Source organism: Meriones unguiculatus, chromosome 16, assembly GCF_030254825.1.
Source record: "Meriones unguiculatus strain TT.TT164.6M chromosome 16, Bangor_MerUng_6.1, whole genome shotgun sequence".
NCBI classification, from domain to species: domain Eukaryota; kingdom Metazoa; phylum Chordata; class Mammalia; order Rodentia; family Muridae; genus Meriones; species Meriones unguiculatus.
This window is the reverse complement of record NC_083363.1, coordinates 22601267-22624466: the sequence shown is the minus strand read 5'-3', so window position 1 is coordinate 22624466 and position 23200 is coordinate 22601267. Positions and strand designations below refer to the sequence as shown.

General features: G+C 37.8%; 1 protein-coding gene across 6 annotated transcripts in view; it reads left to right on the top strand.

Moving 5' to 3' along the window:
- The window catches only part of Herc4 (HECT and RLD domain containing E3 ubiquitin protein ligase 4), an 88985-nt gene that overhangs the window by 32247 nt on the left and 33538 nt on the right, over positions 1-23200 (top strand). For 4 of the 6 annotated variants that reach the window (XM_060369427.1, XM_021647748.2, XM_021647747.2 and 1 more), the window contains 8 exons: positions 5667-5827; positions 8273-8349; positions 8646-8770; positions 10314-10373; positions 10780-10891; positions 11370-11559; positions 12903-13075; positions 21394-21513. In XM_060369427.1, the coding sequence (XP_060225410.1) occupies positions 5667-5827; positions 8273-8349; positions 8646-8770; positions 10314-10373; positions 10780-10891; positions 11370-11559; positions 12903-13075; positions 21394-21513 (1018 nt within the window). Of the gene's footprint in view, positions 1-5666; positions 5828-8272; positions 8350-8645; positions 8771-10313; positions 10374-10779; positions 10892-11369; positions 11560-12902; positions 13076-13571; positions 13658-21393; positions 21514-23200 lie in introns of all 6 variants that reach the window. The other 2 variants (XR_002476804.2, XM_060369426.1) reach the window with 2 other exon arrangements.

The window sequence follows — 23200 nt, the reverse complement described above, 5'->3', positions numbered from 1 at the left end:
ATAACATTTGATTGGGAAGGCTGGAGATACGGCTCGGTGGTTAAAGAACACTGACAACTCTTCTAGAGGTCCTGGATTTGAATCCCAGCACCACCCACACAGCAGCTTACAACTGTTTGTTACTCCGGTTTCAGGGAATTTGTTGTACTTTTCTGGCTTCCTTGATCGCTGCACACATGTACCAAGTATGCATGCAGATGAAACACATTTTTTTTAACAAATGGGAACCTGGGAACTGGAGCGATGGCTGAGTACTTAAGAATGCTGGTTGCTTTTCTGGAGAACCCAAGTTCAATTACTAGCACATATGGTGTCTCCAACCATTTCTAACTTCAGTTCCAAGGGGATCCAACACCCTTTTCTGGCTTCTGTGGACACCAAGCATTCATGTGATGCTTAGACATACCTATAAGCAAAAACACCCTTATACATAAAATAAAAACATAAAAATTTGTTTAAAGATAAAAAAGAAAGGAAGAGAGAAATAAATGGGATTCTGGACTTTGTGGGGTGGGGGTTATCTGTAGTAAAGTGCTTGCCTTGCTAGCACAAGGATAAGGACCTGAGTTCAGTCCCCACAACCCCTATAAAATGTTGGGCATGGTGACATGTACTTGATATGATGAGAAAGAAACAGTAGAATTCCTGGAGCTTGCTGACCAGGGTCTAGTCTAATTGGTGAGTCTAGGCTAGTGAGAGACCCTGTGTCAAAAGATATAGATAGTACCTGAGATTCAAAGAGAGAGAAGCTTGCTGTGTTGCCAAGGTTGGACTCAAAGCCCTGGATGTAAATGATTCTTAGCTCTCTCAAACTTTCTAATAGCTGGGTGTGATTAATGGCACAAACCATTGTATCTGGGTAATAGTGTGTTTAGGTACACATATAATTGAAATGTCATCAAGTCTAGTTTGTCTTTCTGTTGCTTGTGACTATGGTGTACTTGAGAAAATATTGCGCAAATCCAATGTGTTTATTTTTGTCTGTTTTCTTCCAAGAATTTTATAGTTCTAGCTTTTAGATCTTTTAGATCTTTAAGATATTTGGATATTATTTTGTTTTGAAGGATTGAACCAGGACATTGTGCATAGTAGACAGTGTTTTGCCACTGAACTACATCTGTAGCCTTTGTTTTTAAGACATCTTGTTTGTAGCTCAGGCTGCCTTAGTACTCACCATGTAGCCAACTTACCTTGAACTTGGAGCAGTCTTCTTGCTTCAGTCTCCCAAATACTAGAGTTACTTGTGCGCATCATTACACCCAGCCTATTTTAATTCTTGTATTCAATAAATGTCAATAAATGTGCAACTTTATTCTACATCTAGCCTACCAGTTTTCCCAGTATTACTTGTGTAAAAGACTTTTCTTTCTATATTTAATCATTTTTGACATGTTTGCCAAGAAGCATTTGGTCTTAAACTCTAGGACTTAATTTGGGCCGTCTGTTCCATTGATTTGTGTGCTGATACTACAGTTTTAGCTACTGTAACTTTGTATTGTGTATTGTAAATATAAAAAAGTGTTGGGCTATATAATGTTTATTGTCAGCCGTAAGATTATCATGGTAGTATTATTTAACCTGCTATCACAGATAATGAGACACAGACACCTGTTAGATTTTATAATTGTCTTATTTACGTTGGGCCAGGCAAATATTTCACCTAAGCTGCTTCAGTAACCTCACCATTCATCTCCCAGCCCGAATCCAAATCCATCCTCCTTAATCCTCCTCATCTGGTCTACTTTCCACTCATAATCCCATGGTACTTGCTTATATTCTTTGTCTGGGCCTCTTCACGCCATTATTGGAGTCCTTCCTATCAGCCCACGTGTTGTGTTCTTGTTTTGTTTTGTTTTCCCCTCCGCTAACCTATCATGGTACCCTCCTTCCTCCTCTCTTCCCATCCTTTCTGTCTCCCATGATTCTCCAGAAGCCTGGCAACCTAGCCATGCCTACCCCATTCTGCCCTGCCCAGATACAGGCTGTTTAATCAGTCAGTCAGTATGTGTCTTAGGCAGGTTTACACAACAGGGATAGGTTTATACAGCAAGGATAGGTTTAATCAGATCTTGAGGACCAGCATCAGACCAACCTTCAACAATTGTGTTTCAAAGTCCTGAAGTATGAGCCCAGCAGTCTTGTTTTTCTGTTCTTAAGACAGTCTTGCTGTGCACTTTTGGCTGGCCTCAAGCAGAAGTCAGCAGCACCAGTTCAGCAGCTCCAGTTGCAGGGGATCAGATTCCCCCTTCTGCCTTTTCTGGGCACAGCGTGCACTTGGCACATGTATATACATGCAAGCAAAACTATCATATGCATAAAATAAAATATTTTTTGAAAAATTGTATTAAGTGTTTCACATCCCTTGAGATTTGGTAGGAGTTCCTAATGAGTTTTAGAATGATTGTGTCTGTTTCTGAAAAATACATCGCTTAGATTGTTATAGAGATTACATAGAACATATGTATAATTTTACTTTAATTTGGTTAAGATTGTTATTCTAATATAGAATCTTTTGAGCCAGTCCTTGAGCATAGATTAGCTTTCCATTTATTTATGTATTAGTTTGTTTTGTTTTTGTTTTTTATGTTTTTGTGTGGGTGTCTAACTTGCATGGAGGCCGGAGACGTTTTCCTTAGTCTCCTTCACCTTATTTTTTGAGACAGGCTTCCTCTCTGAACCTGGAATTTCCCAGTTGGCTTGACTGATTTGCTAGCAAGGCCCCTGTGGTTTTCCTGCCTGTGTACCCTAGTTCTGAGTTTATAGGCATCCAGGCACACATTGCTGTACTTGGCTTCTTTATATGAGTTCTGGGGATCTGAACTGAAGTCCTCATGCTTGCGTAGCCTTCTTCTGTTTAAGCTCTTACTCTGTTGCTTTCAATACTTTCTATTGTTACTTTTTGTTTTTGTTTCTTTGCTTTATGTTTGGTTTGTTTGGTTTTGGTTTTTTGTTTTCTTTTTTTATTGTTTTTTTTATTTTTCTTGAGATAGAATTTTTCTGTTTAGCCTTGGCTGTTCTAGAACTCATTTTGTAGACGGTGGAGCCCACTGGCAGAGTTGAAGAGTACCTGAGTGGGGGGTGAGGATTAAAATAATTAAAACAAATCACACTGCACACGGGATCAGCTGTCAGTTACACTGCAGTTACATACGAGAGGGCTGTCAGTTAGACTGCAGCATGGGTTTATTCCACGATTCATTTTTTTATAGGCAAAACAAAAACAAGTCACATCAATACAAAAAGAAAAGTGGAACTGCCAGACTTCTTCTCTAAAATTACTGTCCTATAGTAGATATGGTCCAAGGTCACGCAAACAAGCTTTTAGGAACTTGGAACAAGTTTTAAGAAACTTGACGAAAATTCCTCTTTTCTCTGTCTCAAGGTGAAGGCCCGGGTGAGAACATGTTTTTTGAATAACACAGCAGCTTGACAAAAAAGCAGCTCTCCAGTGTATACCAGGCTGGCCTAGAACTCAAGGATCCTCCTGCCTCTGCCTCCCAAGTGCTAGGATCAAAGGTGTGTGTCACCACCAACTGTCCCAATAATTTTTCTAGCAGGGTTTTGCTGGGTACTTTAGGATGCTGTACATATACAATAATGCTGTGTGCTTATAGATATGAATTTCTCTATTTTCAATGTGAATACATTTTATTTTTTATTCTTGCCAAACTTGTCATGGCTAGGAGGTGCAGGACTGTGTTGAATAAAACTGGTAGAAAGAGGACATTTTACTTTGTTTGTAATCTTTTTACCATTGAATATGTCATTCAATGTTGGTTTTTCCTTTTTGGCTTTCCTTACACTATTTTGTCTTTTCATATTGTCAGGTCTTTTTTAAGTTCATCAGATCTTTTTCTTTTTTCTTTTTTTTCTGTGTCAAATTGGATGATCATGTCTTTAGGAGGTTGTTTATCATTTGTTTTTCTCTCGTTTTAAGTAGGTATGTGCATTGATCACTTTCTGTATTCTGGGCCACAGGGAAAAAAATCATACTTGTTCATAGTACATTTTATTTTAGTACGATGTTGAATTCAGTTTACTTGGGCCTTTGTTTTGATAAGGGCTCACTTTGTAGCTCTGATGGCCTAAAACGTGAGATCCTGTTTCCTGTCTTTTAAAAGTTGTTTTGTTTGAAGGCAGGCTCTCACTCTGTTGCTCTGGCTGTCCTGTAACTCTTGTTTGTAGAGTTAAACAGGGCTCTAAAGGGAGGGGGCTATAGGTGGGATACAAAGTGAATAACTAATTAATAAAAATAATTTTTTATTTTAAAAAATGGTAAAAATTAGTTTATAAAAGCCAAAAACAAACAAAAATCAGGGTTCTGATTCCCAAGTGCAATTTGATTATTTAAGGCAAACAGTAGTTGTGTTAGATTCTGCCAGTGCAATCTTTTAGTTCCATGTTTGAAAATTTCACTTTCTTGCTTTGTCTTGACACTGTTGCCATAAATGACATACTTACATTGCTACTTTACATATGTATATGTATAAATATTTAATGAGTGCTCTGTCTTCATACACACCAGAAGAGAAAATCAGATCCCATTACAGATAGTTGTGAGCCACCATGTAATTGCTGGGAATTGAAGTCAGGACCTCTGGAAGAGCAGTCAGTGCTCTTGACGGCCTAACCATCTCTCCACCCCTAACATTGCTACTTTAAAATGCTGCCTCGTTAAACTTTTATGTGCGTAGTTGTATTTATGTGCGTTGATTATGTATGGAGTTGTATCTGCAGCTTTGATATTTCTGTTTGTTATGTGTGTTATTTCTATAGTTGTCTTAATGTATTAGCTAATGTTGGAGCATAATGTTCATTAAAGTACTGATGATCAGGACATTTCCCATTTCTTTGTGGGGAAATTCAGTATTTCACAACTAAGTATTTTATCTGCCATAGATTTTTTTTTTTAGGTTTTTGTTTTTGTTTGGTCTTGTTTTTTTTTGAGACAGGTTTTCTCCTTGTAGCTTTGGCTACAAGAGAACTCTCTGTGTAGACCAGGCTGTCCTTAAATTCACAAAGATCTACCTGCCTTTGCCTTCCACGTGCTGCCATCAAAAGCATGCACCGAAGTGCCCAGCTATTTTTGTAAGTAATCTTTATCAAATTAAACAAATTCTCTTATTCCTAGTTTTATTTTTTGTATGTTTGTTTCCAGTGCTAGTGATTGATTCCAAGCTCTTACCTGTGCTAGTCAAGCCCTCTGTCATTGAGTCACATCCAAGCCCCATTCCTAGGTGTTAATGTTGCTCTTGGTGTATTTTTTAAGATGATTTGAGTTTTATTGCTTGTATATGTGGGCACAAATTCAGAGGCTAGAACAGACCATTGGGTGTCCTTGTCTGACACTGTACTTTATTGCCCTTAGGTGTAGGGACTCTCATTGAGCTGGAAGTTCACTATTTCAGCAAAACTGGATGTTCAGTAAGAGCATAGGATCAACCTGTATGTCCCTACTCCTCATGCTCAGTTTGCAAGCACCCACAGCCATGTAAACACCTGGGCATTCTGATCATATCCCCATGCTTAAAGAGCTACCGCTGAGCCTTCTTCCAGCTCCAGTTTAGTTTTTAAGAGAAGGATTATGTTAAGTAAATTTTTAGTTTTCTAAGTGTGTCCTTTGGAATTTAACCTTAAGTCAGAAGTTTTCTATCATTTTATTTTAGGCAGCATACCTCTGCATTTGTTCCTTCTTCAGGACGAATTTACTCCTTTGGTCTTGGTGGTAATGGGCAGTTAGGAACTGGTTCAACAAGCAACAGAAAAAGCCCCTTCACTGTAAAAGGAAATTGGTTTTCTTATAGTGGACAATGTCTGCAAGATACTGGTAAGTGCCAGTGTGGTTAACCTGTCCTACATATATTAAAGCTCTTACCAAAATGTTGGTCTTCTGTTATGAAGGCTTCTGTGTTTACAGGAACTCTTAAGATGCATTGTTAAGATAAAATACTGAATTACCAGGATGGTGTTAATAAAAGGAACATTGAGTTTGTGTGGCCTGGGCTCGTGGCAGGACCCAAAAATGCATATGCTTATGTTGCATATATCTACATCCATATGCATCTGGATAAAATAATAAAAATGTTTTTGTTGGGTGGGTAATACAGAAACTTGGATACCAGTAAAAGGGGTGGTTTGAATTGAGGAATGTATGTGATACAAAATTTGCGAATTAAATTGTTTCAAAATTAAGTAGTTGTGTAATTACATTGTTTGTAGCCACTCTATAGACATCTTTTCATTTTGCAAAACTAAAACTGTATAGCCATTTAAACAGGTGTAGTGGCTTGTTTTGTGTCAACTTGGCACAGGCAAGAGTCCTCAGAGAGGAAGGATACTCAGTTGAAGAAATGCGTGCTCCATGAGATCCAGCTGTAAGGCAAGCCTTGTAAAGGGCATTTTCTTAATTAAACCCAGCCCACTGTGGTTGGTGCCATCCCAGGGCTGATGGTTCTGGGTTCTGTAAGAAAGCAGGCTGAGTAAAGTAAGAAAGGGTCTACTACTGAGTTACATCTTGTGACTTTTGAAAGAAAATCTTTTTTGAACTGGTACAATCATTGTGGTCTAGGGCAAATGAAACCTACTTTCCTATGGTTAGCAAGATGGCTCAGCAGCAGTTAAAAGCACTTGATGCTCTTCTAGAGGGGCCCACGTCCGGTTGTCAGCACCCACGTCTGCCACCACACAACTCAAGAGCCTGGTGGCCTCTGGTCTTTACAGACACATTAATACACACACGATATGTGGACACAGGATACACACAAATGCACAAAAAAGTATAAATGTTTATTTGAGCAGTGGTGGCTTATGCCTTTAATCCTGGCACTCAGGGAAAAACAACAACAAAACTGTAATTTTTTTAAATAGTATTTTACTATTACACAATCAATTATTTACTGAGGATCTTTTTTTAAAGAAACAATGTTTTACTTAGTTATAAGGGAGTAATCACGAAAATTAAAATAATTTTTTTTTCTCAAAAAAGTTTGTGTTTCTGTAGAAGCCACACGTTTAAAAAACAAAAAGTCAAGCCAAGTGTACACACAACAGTAACTTTAATGGATGCAAGGCAATAGAGATTCATTCTTGGCAGTGTAGCAAGTTTGAGGTGGCTGGTCCTACATGAGACCTAGGAAACACTAAAACAGAAATGTCTTAGATTTGGAAATAACTAGACTTTATTCAGTAACTTCTTCAATAGATTATATTCAATAACTTTATTGAAATAGGTTGCCTGTTTTTTTAATGTGTGATACTTCATAGTGCTACCCTTGCCATTTTTATTTGGGAGAACAGGAGAGAGAGGGGTTGATAACCAAACAGGTGGAGACACACGGTTCTATAGACATTGAATAGAAATAGTTTTACATTATGAAGTATTTACACAGAAATATTTAAATTTTTCCTTTTTTTTTTTAATGAATTTTTTTTTCTTGTTTGCTGTTTGTTTTGAGGTATAGTTTTGATGTGTAACCCAGACTGGTCTCAGGGTCAACAGTTCTCTTGTTGCCTACTAAATGCTGGGATTTCTACCACCCCCACTTTAATTTTTTTTTTCTATTTTTTTATAAAAACAAGAATTACAGTTTTATATTTATGTTTAAACCAAAATATGAGATGCAGACTAGGAAACAGTTTTGTGTGGGGTTATAGTTGACTGTTTCCAAACTTGGCTATCGCAATAAGAAACCTTCTAGAGGGGTAGCTGAGCCACTTCTGATTCACTGTCCAGATCTGCTTTGAAGGGTCAGGGCATCTAAAGTCATTTTGGTGGTCCACAGCTTCTACATTAAATTAAAGAGATCAGCCTTACACCTGTGTAGAGGAGTTTTACCAACTTGTCAGTGATGCCCCTTGCCTTGTGGAATCATTTCATGTTCATAATTTGGTCCGTCTTATCCCAGGTAATCAGATGATTTATGCCAAACCATTTATTTCATTTTTTGTTTTATTTTTATTTTTTTAAAGAAAGATTTATTTATTATGTATACAGTGTTCTGTCTGCATGCCAGAAGAGGGCACCAGATATCATCATAGATGATTGGGAGCCACGATATGGTTGCTGGGAATTGAACTTCAGACCTCTGGAAGAACAGCCAGTGCTCTTAACCTCTGAGCATCTCCAGCCCGCCAAGCCATTTCTTATTATGGAGTTCCTAGAATGAATGGGAGGGAAGCCTAGTTAGATGATCGACAATCCCTATGGAAAAATTTGATGTTCTGGAAAATTTAAATCATGGAATCTAATGTTTTACATTTTTTTTCATTGTAGATTCTGAAGAATGTTTCTGTATCAAAAGAATTTTCTCAGGTGGAGATCAAAGCTTTTCACATTACTCTAGTCCTCAGGTACTAATATAATCATATAAATAATTAGTTAGCTAAGATAAGTTGGCATAATTTTAGAAACCTACCTCCCTCTTCTGTATGTTGCAAGTTGTCTTTGTTAATTTTTTCCATCCTCAAGTCTACAAAACAATTTATTTCTCAAAGCTGTCTACTAAGTTTTTGTTTCTGTTATTTAGGAGAAACTGACTTCTATCTTTAACAAAAAACAAACAAATAGATAAAACAATACAGGTTATTGATTTTGTATTGTAAATACCATTTCTTCCTCTGGCTGATCTCTTTAATTTAATATGTAGAGCTGTGGACCACCAGATGACTTTAGATGCCCTGACCCTTCAAAGCAGATCTGGACAGTGAATGAAGCTCTGATTCAGAAGTGGCTCAGCTACCCCTCTGGAAGGTTTCCCGTGGAGATAGCCAAGTATGGAAACAATCTACTCATACATACACAACTTCAAACCTATGTGATAGAGCAGCCTTTGTTGAGAATTTTCATTTCAATATTATTGACTGTCATTCTCTTCATGATTTATATATAAAAAAATTAAGTACTTAGAGTTTCCATAGTGAGTATTTTTAAGATCTCACTTAAAAACATTAGTTCTTTCATACATGTAAAACTGGCTGATGATACAGTGTGGAACAGAGGCATGTTCAGATTCTGTTTAAACTGTGTTTTTCTGTTGCCTTAGTGCTCCTTTTTTAAAGAAATTATTTATTTTGCATGTATGTATGTAAGTGCACACATGCTGCTCTATGTATCCATGTGGTGACCAATTTGCAAAAGTGAGTTCTTTCCATTTATGTAAAGATTATTTGAAGATGGTGCCTGGCTTGTTGGTTCATGCCTTTATTCCCAGCCCTTTGTAGTCGGAGCCAGATGGTTCAGGGACAGCCTGGTTTGCCTAGCAAATTCTAGGCCAGTCAGAGCTACATGGTGAAACCTTGTCTGGTGGGTGGATGTTTTTAAAATCTTCTAAAGTTTTCTTTTGTAGTGGAGAGGGTTGTGTGTGTGTTTTGTGTGTGTGTTTTGTAGTGGAGAGGGTTGTGTGGGTTTTGTGGGTGTGCACAGATGTCTACAGATGTGCATTCCCTTGTTCAAGTGGAAGCGGTGGGCCTATGTTGGGTGTTCCCCCATCGCTCACCACTTTTTTTGAGTGAGACATGGCCTTGGGCTCAGAGTCGTGGGATACCCTTGTACTAATTTTTATGCCACTGAACTTAACAGGCACATGCCACACCCAGCCTTTTTATGTGATTGCTGGGGAATCCAAGGTCACTTCACACTCCTGCTGCAGACACTACCAGCCATGCTGACATAGTGGCTGCTGAAGGTGAATGCATTTAAGCTTAAGTCGAACAATTAATGCCATTGTCTAGTGTTGTGTAATCAGTTTTGAGTAATTTACATAATTCTGATTGTGTTAGCTTGGAAGTAACACAATCTGTAGCATTAAGTGTGTGTGCGCACACACATGCATGCATGTTCATGTGTGTGTGTGCAGATACATGTTTGGGAGTGTGTATAAAGGCCATTGCTTAACACTGAAAGTCTTCCTCAGCCTTTCGTTTTGTTTGTTTGAGACCAAGACCTTTAGTAAACCTAGACATTGCTGTGATTAGGCTAGACTAGATGGCTCTTGGGCCTTGGGGATCTTCTTGTCTCTACCTCCCCAGCTCTAGTATTAAAGCACACATTGCCACACATAGATCCTGGGGATCGAACCTGAGTCTTCCTGCTTGCATAGCAAACAGTTACTAAGTCATCTCTGGCCCCATCTTCTTTTTAAAATGGAGGACAGTCTTAACTGCATAAGCCTAGGTTGGCCTCAGGCTGTAGCTTCTGCTGCCTCAAATGATCAGATTCTACTCATGTGCCACCATCCCTAGGTCTAAATTGTCATTTACATTTTTATTAAAAACAAAAGGCAAATAGTTATTTGTCTCATTTATTTTATTTCTAGTGAGATAGATGGAACATTTTCTTCATCTGGTTGCCTGAATGGAAGTTTTTTAGCTGTTAGGTAAGTGGCAATTCCTTGAGTGACTGAACCTTTCAAATGTATTGAATTGAATGGTGTATTAAAGAATTGAATAATTAATCTCTACTTGTAAAACTATATATTAAAGAAATGAAAATACTATTTTAATTGGTTTTTTTTTAATTTTAAAAAACTTCAGCACACACCCACGTACATAATGTGTTTTGATGATATAACCCCTCATTTTCCTTCCCGCTCACACTGAACCCCTTTTTCCCAATAAGTCCCTGTATGTCCCTGTCCTCCTTTGTGTGTTTGTGTGCTGCCTGTTGCGTTTATTAGTAGTTAGTTGTATGAGCATAGGTGGGAGATTATTTACTGGAGCCTGGGCAGTAGAATGGCTACAACACTGAAGAAAATAACTTTTCCCTCTTGTTTCTTTTTTTAGCAATGATGATCACTATAGAACAGGTACCAAATTTTCAGGGGTTGATATGAATGCTGCTAGACTCTTATTCCACAAACTTATACAACCTGATCATCCTCAAATATCTCAGCAGGTTTGTTTTTACATGATTGTATATTTACTATGTAGCTGCTGGATTTTTACATGTTATTTTATGTTTGCAACCTAATTAACCTCATGTTTCATAGATTTACGCTATATGATAAAAAAGTTAAAAGTTTTTTATTTTAAAGCAGTTACAGTTTAGATGTTAACAATATATAAATCTTTTCAGATGTTTGTAGTAGGCTCTAAATACTTAACTGTTTTGGTTAAGTCTGTTAATAGCTGTATTAGCCACTGTGGTGGAGAGCTTAAATTGCTATTGCAGTAAGGTTTTTTGAAATTTTTTTAGCAATGTGTAGACAGTAGTTTCACTGTGCTCCAACACACATCATTTAAAAATATCTTCTTTTTTGTTTGTTGTAGTGCTTAATTTTTTTTCTTGTTATGTGTGCATATGTGTGTATATGCATCTGTGTGAAGTACGTTCGTTTTAAATGAAGTAGGTTTTGCTTTTTATCAAAATATAGGTGGCAGCTAGTTTGGAAAAGAATCTTATCCCTAAACTGACTAGCTCCTTACCTGATGTTGAAGCTTTGAGGTTTTATCTTACTCTGCCAGAATGTCCCCTGATGAGTGACTGCAACAATTTCACAACAATAGCAATTCCCTTTGGTACAGCTCTTGTGAATCTAGAAAAGGCACCATTGAAAGTACTCGGTAAGAATTTTAGTATTTCTCTTCTGAAATGTTTTCTTTTTAAGTGAAAGTGCTAATGAGTTCTTTAGTTTGCGGTTTGAAATTTTACTGTCTTGCTTATTTGACATTTTTCTAGATGGAAAATGTTTTTCTATTTTATTGGCTTTTTCCCCACTGGGTGTTTGATTCTAATTGTTGAAGTTACTGAAGGAAAATTATGTTAAATATAGAATTTTAATCCAGTATAACACAGAGATAGTATCAAGAAAAATTAAAAACTTACCCATATTTTTTTCCCTCATTGTCTTGAGTGACTTTGCTGTTAAAGAACTAAGAAGAACCATTGAAACTGAATAACATTGGTTTTAAATCATGGTTGAGCCCCAGTATCAACCTTTTTTCTCTTAGTTCCTTCCCTTGCTAATTTCCTTTTGTTTAATTTTGTTTCTCTGCTTATGCACAAGAATCCTGAGTTCACAGTTCGGTTTCTGTTTTGCTCTGTATTTTAGTCTAAACTTTGCTCACCTTTATCCTTCTAATGGTGTGGATCCATCTCTAACTCCTGGCCTTTATACTTGGCTTGCTATGGTTGATCCAGTGTTTTGCTTTCTAAGTTTGCTAGGTATGTGGAACTGAAATATATTGAAGTAATAAAATCACTGCAAGAACTTTAAGGCTGAGGGTGAGTGGAAAAAGCAATGAATGGGATCTGAAAGAGTGAGCCAGTTTAGAAAAAGCCAGGTGCTGCTTCCGCACTTTACAATGTTTCACATTCTTCCTGCCTCATTTCATATGATTGCGGTGTTTTTAGTTAGAAACTGTAAATAATAAACGGGAATAAGGCAGTACAGGTTACAGCTTCACGTTAAGTTCCTGTTTTTGAGTTCCCCGTTTCTTAGGTTTGTGAAGATGTTACTTCACAATATTTCAGTCTTATATATTAGGTTGAAAAATAAAACCTGGATTTTTAAAAACTTGAAAAATATAATTTTAAGGTGTATTTTGTTGAAAAAATAATTCTGATACTAAAACATCTTAATAACTGATTTTAATATTAGGTGTTTCGATGAGTTTTAATTATAATTTATGAATTTAAATATAATTTAAGATACCAAGAATGTGAATTCAGTAGGCTTTCATACTTTATTTTTACTTTTGAGAGTTTCTTAAGAACAGTATCTTTTATCTTGTGAGGAAAGTTATTTGTAAGCCCTAGAGATGTTATATAAATTATTGCTATATTCATCTTCCTGAAATGTTCAAAGGGGTAAGAACCACTGCTCTAGAAGATAAGTTAGTATGTTTTTTTTAATTCTGATTTTTTTTTTATTCATTTTATTTGCATGTTCACCCTTTAATAACAGAAAACTGGTGGTCAGTACTTGAACCTCCACTATTCCTCAAGATAGTAGAACTTTTTAAGGAAGTTGTGGTACATCTTTTGAAACTCTACAAGATCGGCATTCCCCCTTCTGAAAGAAGAATTTTCAACAGTTTTCTTCATACTGCATTAAAGGTTTTAGAAATATTACATAGGGTATGTCCATTAGTCCTTTATTTTTCTCTTTCCCCATTCCTACTAACAGATTGATAATGTTCATTTTAACATTAATAATAGAATGGCATAAAAGTATATATTAAATTTGGAAGTTATTTGTAGTTTCTCATAATTTCCTTTACAAGAAGTAATAACCTATACTTTTGTAGTTTTGGATTTACTTGACTTTGTTAGGCATCTATAGCCTACAGTTGGGCAGAACAATAGCACATTAATGAATTAGAATTCTTATGTTTTCTTGTAAAGAACCTAATGTGTTAATTTAATGATACATTATTTTTAGTTATAAGTGGTTATCATATGAAAGTGACTGGGCCCTTGTAATAATGAACATTTAAACTTAATCTTTTGGTATCAGGTACTAATGGCCTCAATCAAAGTAGAATGTTTCATTTGAAACAAATGACTAATTTGAAAATGAAACTATATGTAATTCATTAATTTGCCTATTGTTCTTTCCTGCCCTTTTTCCCAGTGTAAGAAATAGTACACTTTACACTGTAGAAGAAATAGAGTCTCAGCTGTCTCATTAAAGATGGATTGAGTCATCCCTGACAGTTGGTAGGTATATCTCTGTTATGCCATTTGGTATTCTTGAGTTGCTACTTAGATGAGACATGACCTAAGGGAGAAGCATGTGTTCATAGTCCATATGAGTATAGTATCTTTTCCATACAGCTTCTTTATGCTTTCAGCCTCTTCTTGCTCAGTACTAAAGTAAACAGTAAAGGGAACACAGGAGATAGATCTTCTCTGTATCAAAGAGTCCCTGTGGATCATTTATTTTGCTTTTTTATTTTTAGTGAAGCTCCTGGGTGTTTTTCTCCACTACTTAACCTCCTGAATTCTTTTTCCTTTTGTATTTAATATGTCCAAGTTTCTTAGGCAGTAATCCCTCTTCTCGTTGCTACAATTAAAGAGATGATAGCAATTTCTTTCCAAGAAAACAGGTCATTCCCCAGAACAAGACTTTCTTGCAGCGTATCAGGGCCTGATTGTGCACCATACAGAAGTTGTGAAGATCTTCTAATGTCATAGCCAAGGAGTCAAGCGATTAATCAATTTTGTTTTTCTTTTCTTTGATAAACTTTTTCCCTACTATTGTATGAACCATCCTTCTTCAGCTGGACCTTATTTCTACTTAATTATCCTTTTTTCACTCCTTGTCTGCTTATCTTTATTCCTCTTAAAGAATACTGTTTTTCCTTAGCCTGGGTCTTTTATCTCAAGAGAAAGGGATGCCTGTAATTCCAGCAATCTGGAAAGCTGAAGCAGGAGGATCACCAAAATGCCAGGCCATTGTGAACTACAGAGAATAACCTTGTCTCAAAGAAAAGGGTGGGAAGAGGGACTTTGATAGTCCTAACTAGGACTTGAGTAACTAACTGACTTACCAGCCCAGAAACCTCAGTCTCTATCGAGAGCCCTATTGAGATTCCATCTTCAGTTTTTTAAGGTTAAAGTTTTAGAATTAGGTAATACTTAAGTCTATAAAACAGAGTATGTGTTCCTCAAATATTTTGGGGGCTTTTGTGTGTTTTTTCTCCCTTTCTCTCCAGGTCTGTTACTTGAACTACACATGCTAGGCAAATGCTTGACCTGAGGTACGTCTAACCCTTTGGTTTTGGGGTTAGGATTTCATGGTATATACATCTCCAGCAGGCCTTAAACTAGATCCTCCTGGATGCCTGAAGGATCCACTTTCTTGTTATGTGAAAGGGGGAATGGAGGTGGAGTCTTAATATTTATGCCAACAGTATCCAGCATTAGAAGCTTCTGTATATAATCATGTGTACACCGTGTATATATTATTTTTAAAGGGATTAAAAAAAACATACTTGTGTAGTTGCTATTTTTTTGTAAATTAAGAAAATCCCCCCCCTCCAACAAACAAACAAAACTTAACCTAGCCATTCAGTGGTAGCCAGTGCCTTTAATCTCAGCACTTGGGAGGTATAATAGGTAAATCTGAGTTCAGGCCAGGCTGGTCTACATATTGAGTTTCAGGACAACCAGGGTACACAGAGAAACTGTCTTGAAAAAAACAAAAAGGTTCGGGGAGAAAAGTAACAGTGAAGTTCAGATCAGCTTCTCAGAGCCCTGCTGTTAGTAAGCATGCCAACATGTACTTGGGGGGCCCAGGAGATGGCTCAGTGGTTAAGGTGGTTAAGTACATACTGTACATACTGCGCTTCCACAGAACCCATACATCAGGTAGCTTGAGCAGCTCCACGTCCAAAGGGTTCTAACACCCGAGCTTCTGCAAGCACCTAAACTGTGCACACACATAGTTAATATAACGTTAAAGCACGCACATAGGCTTAGAGTCGGCTTACTTTTCTTACGTTTTTAGATGGGTTGTTTTGTATGCTATTTATATGTGTGTGTGTGTGTGTGTGTGTGTGTGTGCAGTACTAAGAATGAGCTCAGGGCTTCTTTCCTCAAGTCAGGCAGGCACGCTTTATCACTGAACTATGTCTAGTCCGCATCAGTACAAGCTTGGGCTAGAAATTGAAAGAATAAGTTTTAATCTCTCGTGCTGTTTATCAGTGTGATTTTTAGTGCATGCAAGTGAACAATTACCAATAAAATATGCTGGTGGTTTCTCAAGATTACTATTTTATTTAAATTACAGAGCTTATATTCTTTTTATATTTTTATTTTTCAAGAGAGGGTTTCTTTGTGTAACCCTGGCTGTCCTAGAGCTCACTCTGTAAACCAGGCTTTCCTGGAAACTCACAGAGATACAACTGCTTCTGCCTCCCAAGTGCTGGGATTAAATGCGAGCGAATACTATCACCAACTGGCTGAATTATCTAACTTTTAAATACTGTTTTTGTCTTCGTGTGTTGTGTGTGTGCCAGTGAGCATGTACCACGGTGCACATGAAGAAACGGAAACCTGTAGGAGTCCTCTCCACCAGGTGTTTGACAGTGCTTGTCAAACTAGTGGCAAGTGCCTTTACCTGCTAAGCTGTCTTGCTGGTCCGAAGTTAAATAATTTTTAAGTTGTTACACATCTTGAAGTCATTGATTTCATTATGCTATTTGGATGGGGAAGAAAACACTACTTTGATTTTTTTTTTTTTTTTTTTTTTTTGGGATAGACAGACACTAGGTTCTCATTTGAAGTTGTTATATATTTGAAATTAGAATGTTAGTGGAAATTATTTCTTCTGCCCTTTTCTTTTTCGCTATGTAGGGGGGATCAATCCAAGGCCTCTTACATGGTAGGCAAGTGCCCTACACTGAGCTACATTCCCAGCCTTGGAATGATGCTTGTTTGTCCAGGCATCTCCTTCAGGATGTGCTTGGAGCTGTCATCTTTCCTATGCTTCTACTTTGAAGAAAGCTTTACTTCATTCTACTCTACTGTAAATAAATAAATGTGGGGGCTGGAGAGAAGGCTCTCCAGAAGGCCGGAGAGTGCTGTCTGCTCTCCCAAAGGTCCTGAGTTCAATTTCCCACAACCACTATGGGATCTGATGCTCTCTTCTGGCATGCAGCTATACATACAGATAGAGCAGTCACATACCAAAAAAAAAAAATTTTTTTTTTAATCTTTCAACAAACCCAACCAGAAGTTGGTTGCTTTGTTTTGTTTGTATTTCAAGACAGGGTTTGTCTGTTTAGCCTTGGCTGTCCTAGACTCACTTTGTAGACCAGGCTGGCTTTGAATTCACAGAGATCCTCCCACCTCTTCCTCCCTGAGTGTTGGGACCACGGGCCACTGCACCTGGCTTAGACGTTGCTTTTCAAGGACGTTTATATCTGAGGGTGAGATGCTTCTGTGGGGAACCTGTCACCAAATGTGAGTTCAATTCCTGGGACTAACATAGTGGAGAAAGAGAACCGTTCCTCCAGGTTGTCCTCTGACCAAATGTACTGTGGCAGGCATGTGCACTCCTGTGTGTGCGGATGTGTGTTTCTCACACTGTGACAGCTGTTATATATTCCTTCTCTCTTCTCAGTGATTAAGGGTTAGTGGAAGCTTCCTCAGCTGTTTCCCTCACCTAACCTAGGAGCAAGAGTATGAACAAGAAAACTGTTTTGTGTTCATTCGAGGATGTGCTTGTTCCTCCCATATGTCATGTCCTTTGGAAAAACTTTGTAAATGGAAAACATTTCAAATGCTCTAAATGGCATCATGAGGAAAATACCTTTGGTACCTACTGTCAGGAATGGATCTATAATCAAATAAATTTCCTGGAGAGTGATTCAGCTATTTTTGAGTTCTTAGACAGTACATGGTAACAGTATAAGTGTGCCAAAAGAATGGGGCTTACTTGGTATGTTTAGCGCAGTAGCGTGCATTTTACTAGTTATCAGACATTTGAGGCTGCGGCAAGGAGCCGCCAAAGTGAATGGGTGGAAGAACGTGCATCTGTTCATTATACTCACCCCAACCAAAACCCTGAGTTACAGTGTGAAACAAAAGCGTTAGGACCAGAGTTTATGCATTTTATTCTGAACCTTTTTAGTAAAAATTATTTGCAGATTTTTTGAACTTCAATCATGTGATTTCTGCTTTTCCTTTGAAATATTTATTGAGTGCCTACTGTATACTTGTCAATTATATTAGGTATTAGAGATTAGTGATAAAGTTATATCATTTCTGCCCTTCTTGAGCTGATAATCTAGAAAGATTATATATGTACAAATAATGAACATTTTGAGCTGGGTGGTGGTGGCACATGCCTTTAATCCAAGTACTTGGAGGCAGAAGCAGGTAGATCTCTGTAAATTCAAGGCTACCCTAGTCTGTATAGCCGGAAACCCTGTCGAGAGGGAGAGGAGAACATTGTGTGCACCTGGCTAGTGACAGCTGCTTTGGTAGCTGGTAGATTATGAGTTTAAGGCCATCCTGGGTTACACACACCAAATCTGAGTATCTGTGAAAATGCCATTGTGGGTGTGTGCATGTTTGATAATTGCATGTGTTTTCATTTTTAGTAAAGCATGCAAGGACACATCCATAAATGGCTAGGTAGTACTTCATACTTCATATCTCTGTTTATTAAGTAGGACTTGGGTTCTCTAACAGCTTCCCTCTGGTTTATTCCAAATGAGAACATTGGAAAAAATGGTCTGGGGCATGGTGGCACACAACTTAAATCCTAGCATTCTAGAAGCAAACACAGGCAGATCTGGAACTTTGAGGTCGACATAGCTAGTTTTGAGGCATCCAGGGCTATGTAGTTAGTTTTTCCTCTCCCCACACCTACCCCCATAAAATCAGAAATAGAACTCAAATGTTTTTACTTAGAACAAGAAAGGGGTTAAAAATATAGCTTTGAAAATAAAAGCAGTTAGTTTTGTAAGAATATTGAAATATAATATACACAAGTAGTATAAGATTTAATGATAGCTATTATTGGAATTTAGAGTTTGAGTTGGTTTAAAAGTAAAAGTCTACAATTTTAAGTTAAAATTTCAGCTTACCTTTTAGATCGGCATGGTACTGATCTTGTTCTTTGGGGAAGAGGTGTTCTTTGTTTTTTGGGTTTTTTTTTGTTTTGTTTTTTTAATTTTCTTTTTGAAGCAGTTAGCATTTATTGCTCTTACAAACTTACAATTTTAAGAGTTTATATTTTCATAGATTTCAAACTATTTAAAATTAATAATAGCTGTTTATTACAGTGTATTCATCTAAAGGTGCAACAGATAAAGCTGGTTCTAATTATTGTTTTATTGATAGATTGATATTTTCTGTTTTTCATTTGAGACGTGATCTTACCCTGTAGCCCTGGCTAACAAAGAACTTAATATTTTTAGAAGAGGCTTACCTTGAAGTCAGTCATTCTTGTTGGGGTTACCAGGTGTAGGCCACCATGGCCTACTATTAAAGTTATGTGTTCGTTCGTTCGTTCATTCATTCATTTTGCATACATGAGCCACAGCTCACATGTGAAGGTCAGAGGACAATTGTCTTTCCTTTCACTTTGTAGATCCCAAGGATCAAACTCTGACCAGTCAGGCTAGAAAGCAAGTGCCCTTACCAGTTGAGCCATCTGGTCTCCCCAAGAAAAGGGTTATTTGTTTACTGAGTTGGCTTGTTTTGAGTCTCACTGTGTAGCCCTGCTTGATTTGGAACTCCCAAAGATCTGCCTGTCTGTCTGAATGTTAGGATTAAAGGCACCATCATCCCCAGCTCAAGAAAAGGTTTTAATGGAGATTTACTCACTTATCTTGAAAGAGGGGCCATGGTTAGTAAAGTTACTTTTGTTGCTTTCCTTTTGAAGTTAGATTTAATATTTATGTTGAATTAAAGTTATTACCACTGCTTTAGTATCTTTAAAGAAAATAATTTTTTTTTTTAGAATTCTTAAACTTTTTTTTTTTTTTTTTGCACGTAGCCCATATTGTCCTCCACTCAGTAGGTGTTGAAGACACTAGGATGGTCTTCAACACTCATCTCCCTCTACCTCCTGGCTGCCATAACCACACAGTACCTTCTCCAGACTTCATCCTCTCCAACCCCATTTCCTGTCAAGTCTTATTTTCTTTTGTAGTTTACGATCATAGTCGCACTGTTTTTAAATCTTGGGTCTCTTTATTGTCTTTATAATGTTTTATAGTTTTCATGGGTCTTATACATCTTTTGAAAAATATTCCCAGGCAGCTAGAGAGGTGGCTTAGTGGTTAAAAGCACTTGTTGCTCTTAAAGAGAACTGGGTTCAGTTTTCAGCACCCGTATCACATGGTGGTTCACAATTATTTAAAGCTACAGTTCCAGGGGATCCAGCGTCCTCTTCTGGCCCTCCATGAGCACCAGACATGCCCATGGTCCAGACATACACATAAAGTAATAAACATTTAAAATATTCAATGTCATGTCTTTAGTTGTATATAGTTTAAGTGTTTAAGCTGTCCTAGAACTTGCTCTGTAAAGTTGGCCTTGAATTCAGAGATTTCTGCCTCCCAAGAGCTGGGACTAAAGGTGTGCACCACCACTGCCTGGCCATCTGCAGTGGTTTTTTATTTGTTTGTTTTGCTTTGCTTTCTCTTTGTAGCCCTGGCTGTCCTGGACTCACTTTGTAGACCAGGCTGGCCTTAAACTTACAGCGATCCGCTTGCCTCTGCTTCCCAGAGTGCTAGGATTATAGGCATGCACCACCGCACCAGCTTGATCTGCAGTGTTCTTAATAAGGTAGTTGTTTCATTTTCTGTGGGCAAGAATTTGTCGTTGTTATAGTCAGGAAGATGACTTTCATGAGCAGCTTCTTTACCTATCATTAGAATTTCTCTGGTCTCTTAAAAAATTTAAAAAAAAAAATCCATTTTGTGTGGGGTTGGTGCCTTGGCTATCATGGAATGGTCCAAAGACAACATGAAAGAATTGTGTTACTACTTCAACCTCATGGGTTTAGAAATCTAAGTCAGATTGTCTGGCATGGTAGCAGACCCCCCCTACCTCCTCCCCTATCCATCTTATAGGCCCTAGTCTCCCCCTCCCCCCTTCAATTTAGAAAAACCCTACCCTCTTTTACCCTTTAATCTCCATTTCCTTGGTTTTTTTTGATGAATTGTGGTGAGTGTTGTGAAAGCTCCACAATGAGGACTGTATTTTGTGGTTGTATCCTTAATATGGTACTGGTCTATCCTTTCTATTTTCTGCAAAGTAGGATGTAGATCATTAGACTTTCTTAGTTTGCTTGATAAAAAGATATGTACTTGTTACTCTACATCGGCAGAAGACATCTCACTGTACCAGTGTTGATGAGGAAGCCAGGTCACTTGGTTACAGTGGTGCTCATAACTAGGGACTGCCTTTCCTTATGTACATGCTTCTCTCTCCAGGGAGTCTGCAGCTTTGCTTTGCTTTGTCTTTACACCCCATCCAGACACCATCCTACAGATTCAGGGTCTGCAGAGATGGTTCTGTTAAAGGACCTGAGTTCAAGTCTTAGCACCCATTGTCAGGTTGCTCTGTATTGCCTGTTACTCCAGCTCCAGGGGATCTGCACCACCTTCTGGCCTCCAAAGCCACCTACACGTGTGGTGTCCTATCTATCTGCCAACTTGAAGTCCATGTATTTTCTGGTTTACACATTTTATAGTGTGTTGTGTTATAAAGATATTTATTTCTAGACTTGGAGGTACTGAATACAGATAGATATCCATAGTACTTGATAAGGATTTTGCATGTATAGTAGGCACTCAATAATTGTTTTGTTTTGTTTTGTTTTGTTTCCATAGAAAACTAGCTAAAGAACTCTCCAAAGCCTTTCTTTTCTGCTTAAGAACTGAAAGTACTGGCTAAATTTAATGTTAATCACACTTATTTTTTTTTTTAAGGTAAATGAGAAAACAGGACAACTTATACAGTACGATAAATTTTACATACATGAAGTACAAGAATTAATAGATATAAGAAATGACTATATCAACTGGGTCCAACAGCAAGCCTATGGCGTGGTATGTCTTCTCTGCATTTTGAGATTGAACTTATGTGCCATTTGTTATGATACAAAAGAAACATTTTGGAAACAAGCATTTTCATAGCTTTTTTTTCAGGTGTATGCATATATAGCTCTATATGCAGATACTCTCCCAGCACCAAACCTATGGAACAGATAGTACTTCCTAGAGAAAATGCAGGTGTGGCTTAAACTTTCAACTCTTATTTCCTTTGAGGGTTACCTCTTCTTTAATGTTCAGAGAGTAGTACATATTGGATCTCTTAGAAATGTTATGAGATGTTTCCTTCAGAACCAGGGCAGAGCCCTGGGACCATTGATTCTTTGCATGTGACTCAAGGCCTTTAGTAAGCAGATACTTAATATCCTATGAGCACCAAACAGGGTGGTATACACCTGTAGTTTCAGTTCTTCAAGGAGGCAATGAGTTCTGGGCCAGCCTGATGGAAAAAGTAAAACCCATCTGTATACAGCCTTTGTTGTAACTGAGATGAATCCTATCTTTTTTTTGTTTGTTTGTTTAGTTACATTTTATTAACTTTGTATCCCAGCTGTGTCCCGCTCCCTCATTACCTCCCAATCCCACCCTCCCTCCTTCATCTCCTCCCTGCCCCTTTCCAAGTCCTGATAGGAGAGGTCCTCCTCCCCTTTCATCTGACCCTATTTTATCAGGTATCTTCAGGACTGGCTGCAAAGTCCTCCTCTGTGGCCTAGCAAGGCTGCTCCTCCCTTAGGGGGTGGGGAGGTCAAAGAGGAATCCTATCTTAATAGGACTTCCTTTTAGCTAGTGACCATTGTCCTGTGTTTGCATATCTTACTCATCCTTCTACAAAGTTACAATGATATCCAGCTCTACGTCTCATTAAGAATAAGGTAATAGAGGTCTATGAGTTTTTTTCCTCATTCTCTCTAATCTATAATATAATTCCTAGCTCTATTTATAAATGAACATATTTACTGAGTAAATATTATTTCAGGAAGCTTGCTTTTCCTTTTCTTTCTCTTTTAAGACATCCATGAAGAACCTACCATGTAGACCAGGCTATCCTTGAACTCACAGACATCTCCTTCCCATAATAGCACAGGGCAAATGTTGTGTATTTGGAAAAAGTTAATTCTTCACCACAATAGCCATCAAGTGTAAATTTAGTAGCGTGTTTCAGAGTGTAAGCCCTGAGCATATGTGGAAACTGTAAGAAAGAATGTAGCTCAATTGGTAGAGTACTTGTCTTACAGGTGAGGTGCTAGGTTTGATACTCAGCAATACATAAAAGTAGGCATGGTGACATGTCTACATCTCAGGAGGGAGGGAGGATGAGAATTAAAGTTCAAGGTCAGCCTGAGATACTTGAGACCCTGCCAAAATTTTTTTTTTTTTACATGTGTGGGCTGGGGTTGTAGGTCATTCACTGTTTATTCACTTGCTTACTGCATGCAAGGCCCTGGGTTTAATCCCCATAGTTGGGGGGGGGGGAGGAGATTTTTAAAGATATCCTCTTAAATATACTTTCATTATTATTCCATTCATAAGTCTGTTCTTGCAACTTAGCAACCTCTATGTTCTGTCTTGTGCTTTTTATTAAGTTAATATTGTTTGCTAGGCTTACTGTTTTTGGCTCAGGATTAGGAAAAATCACTTGCTGAGCAAACAGGAAGAGAACCAACATGTACGTGCTTTCTCCTGA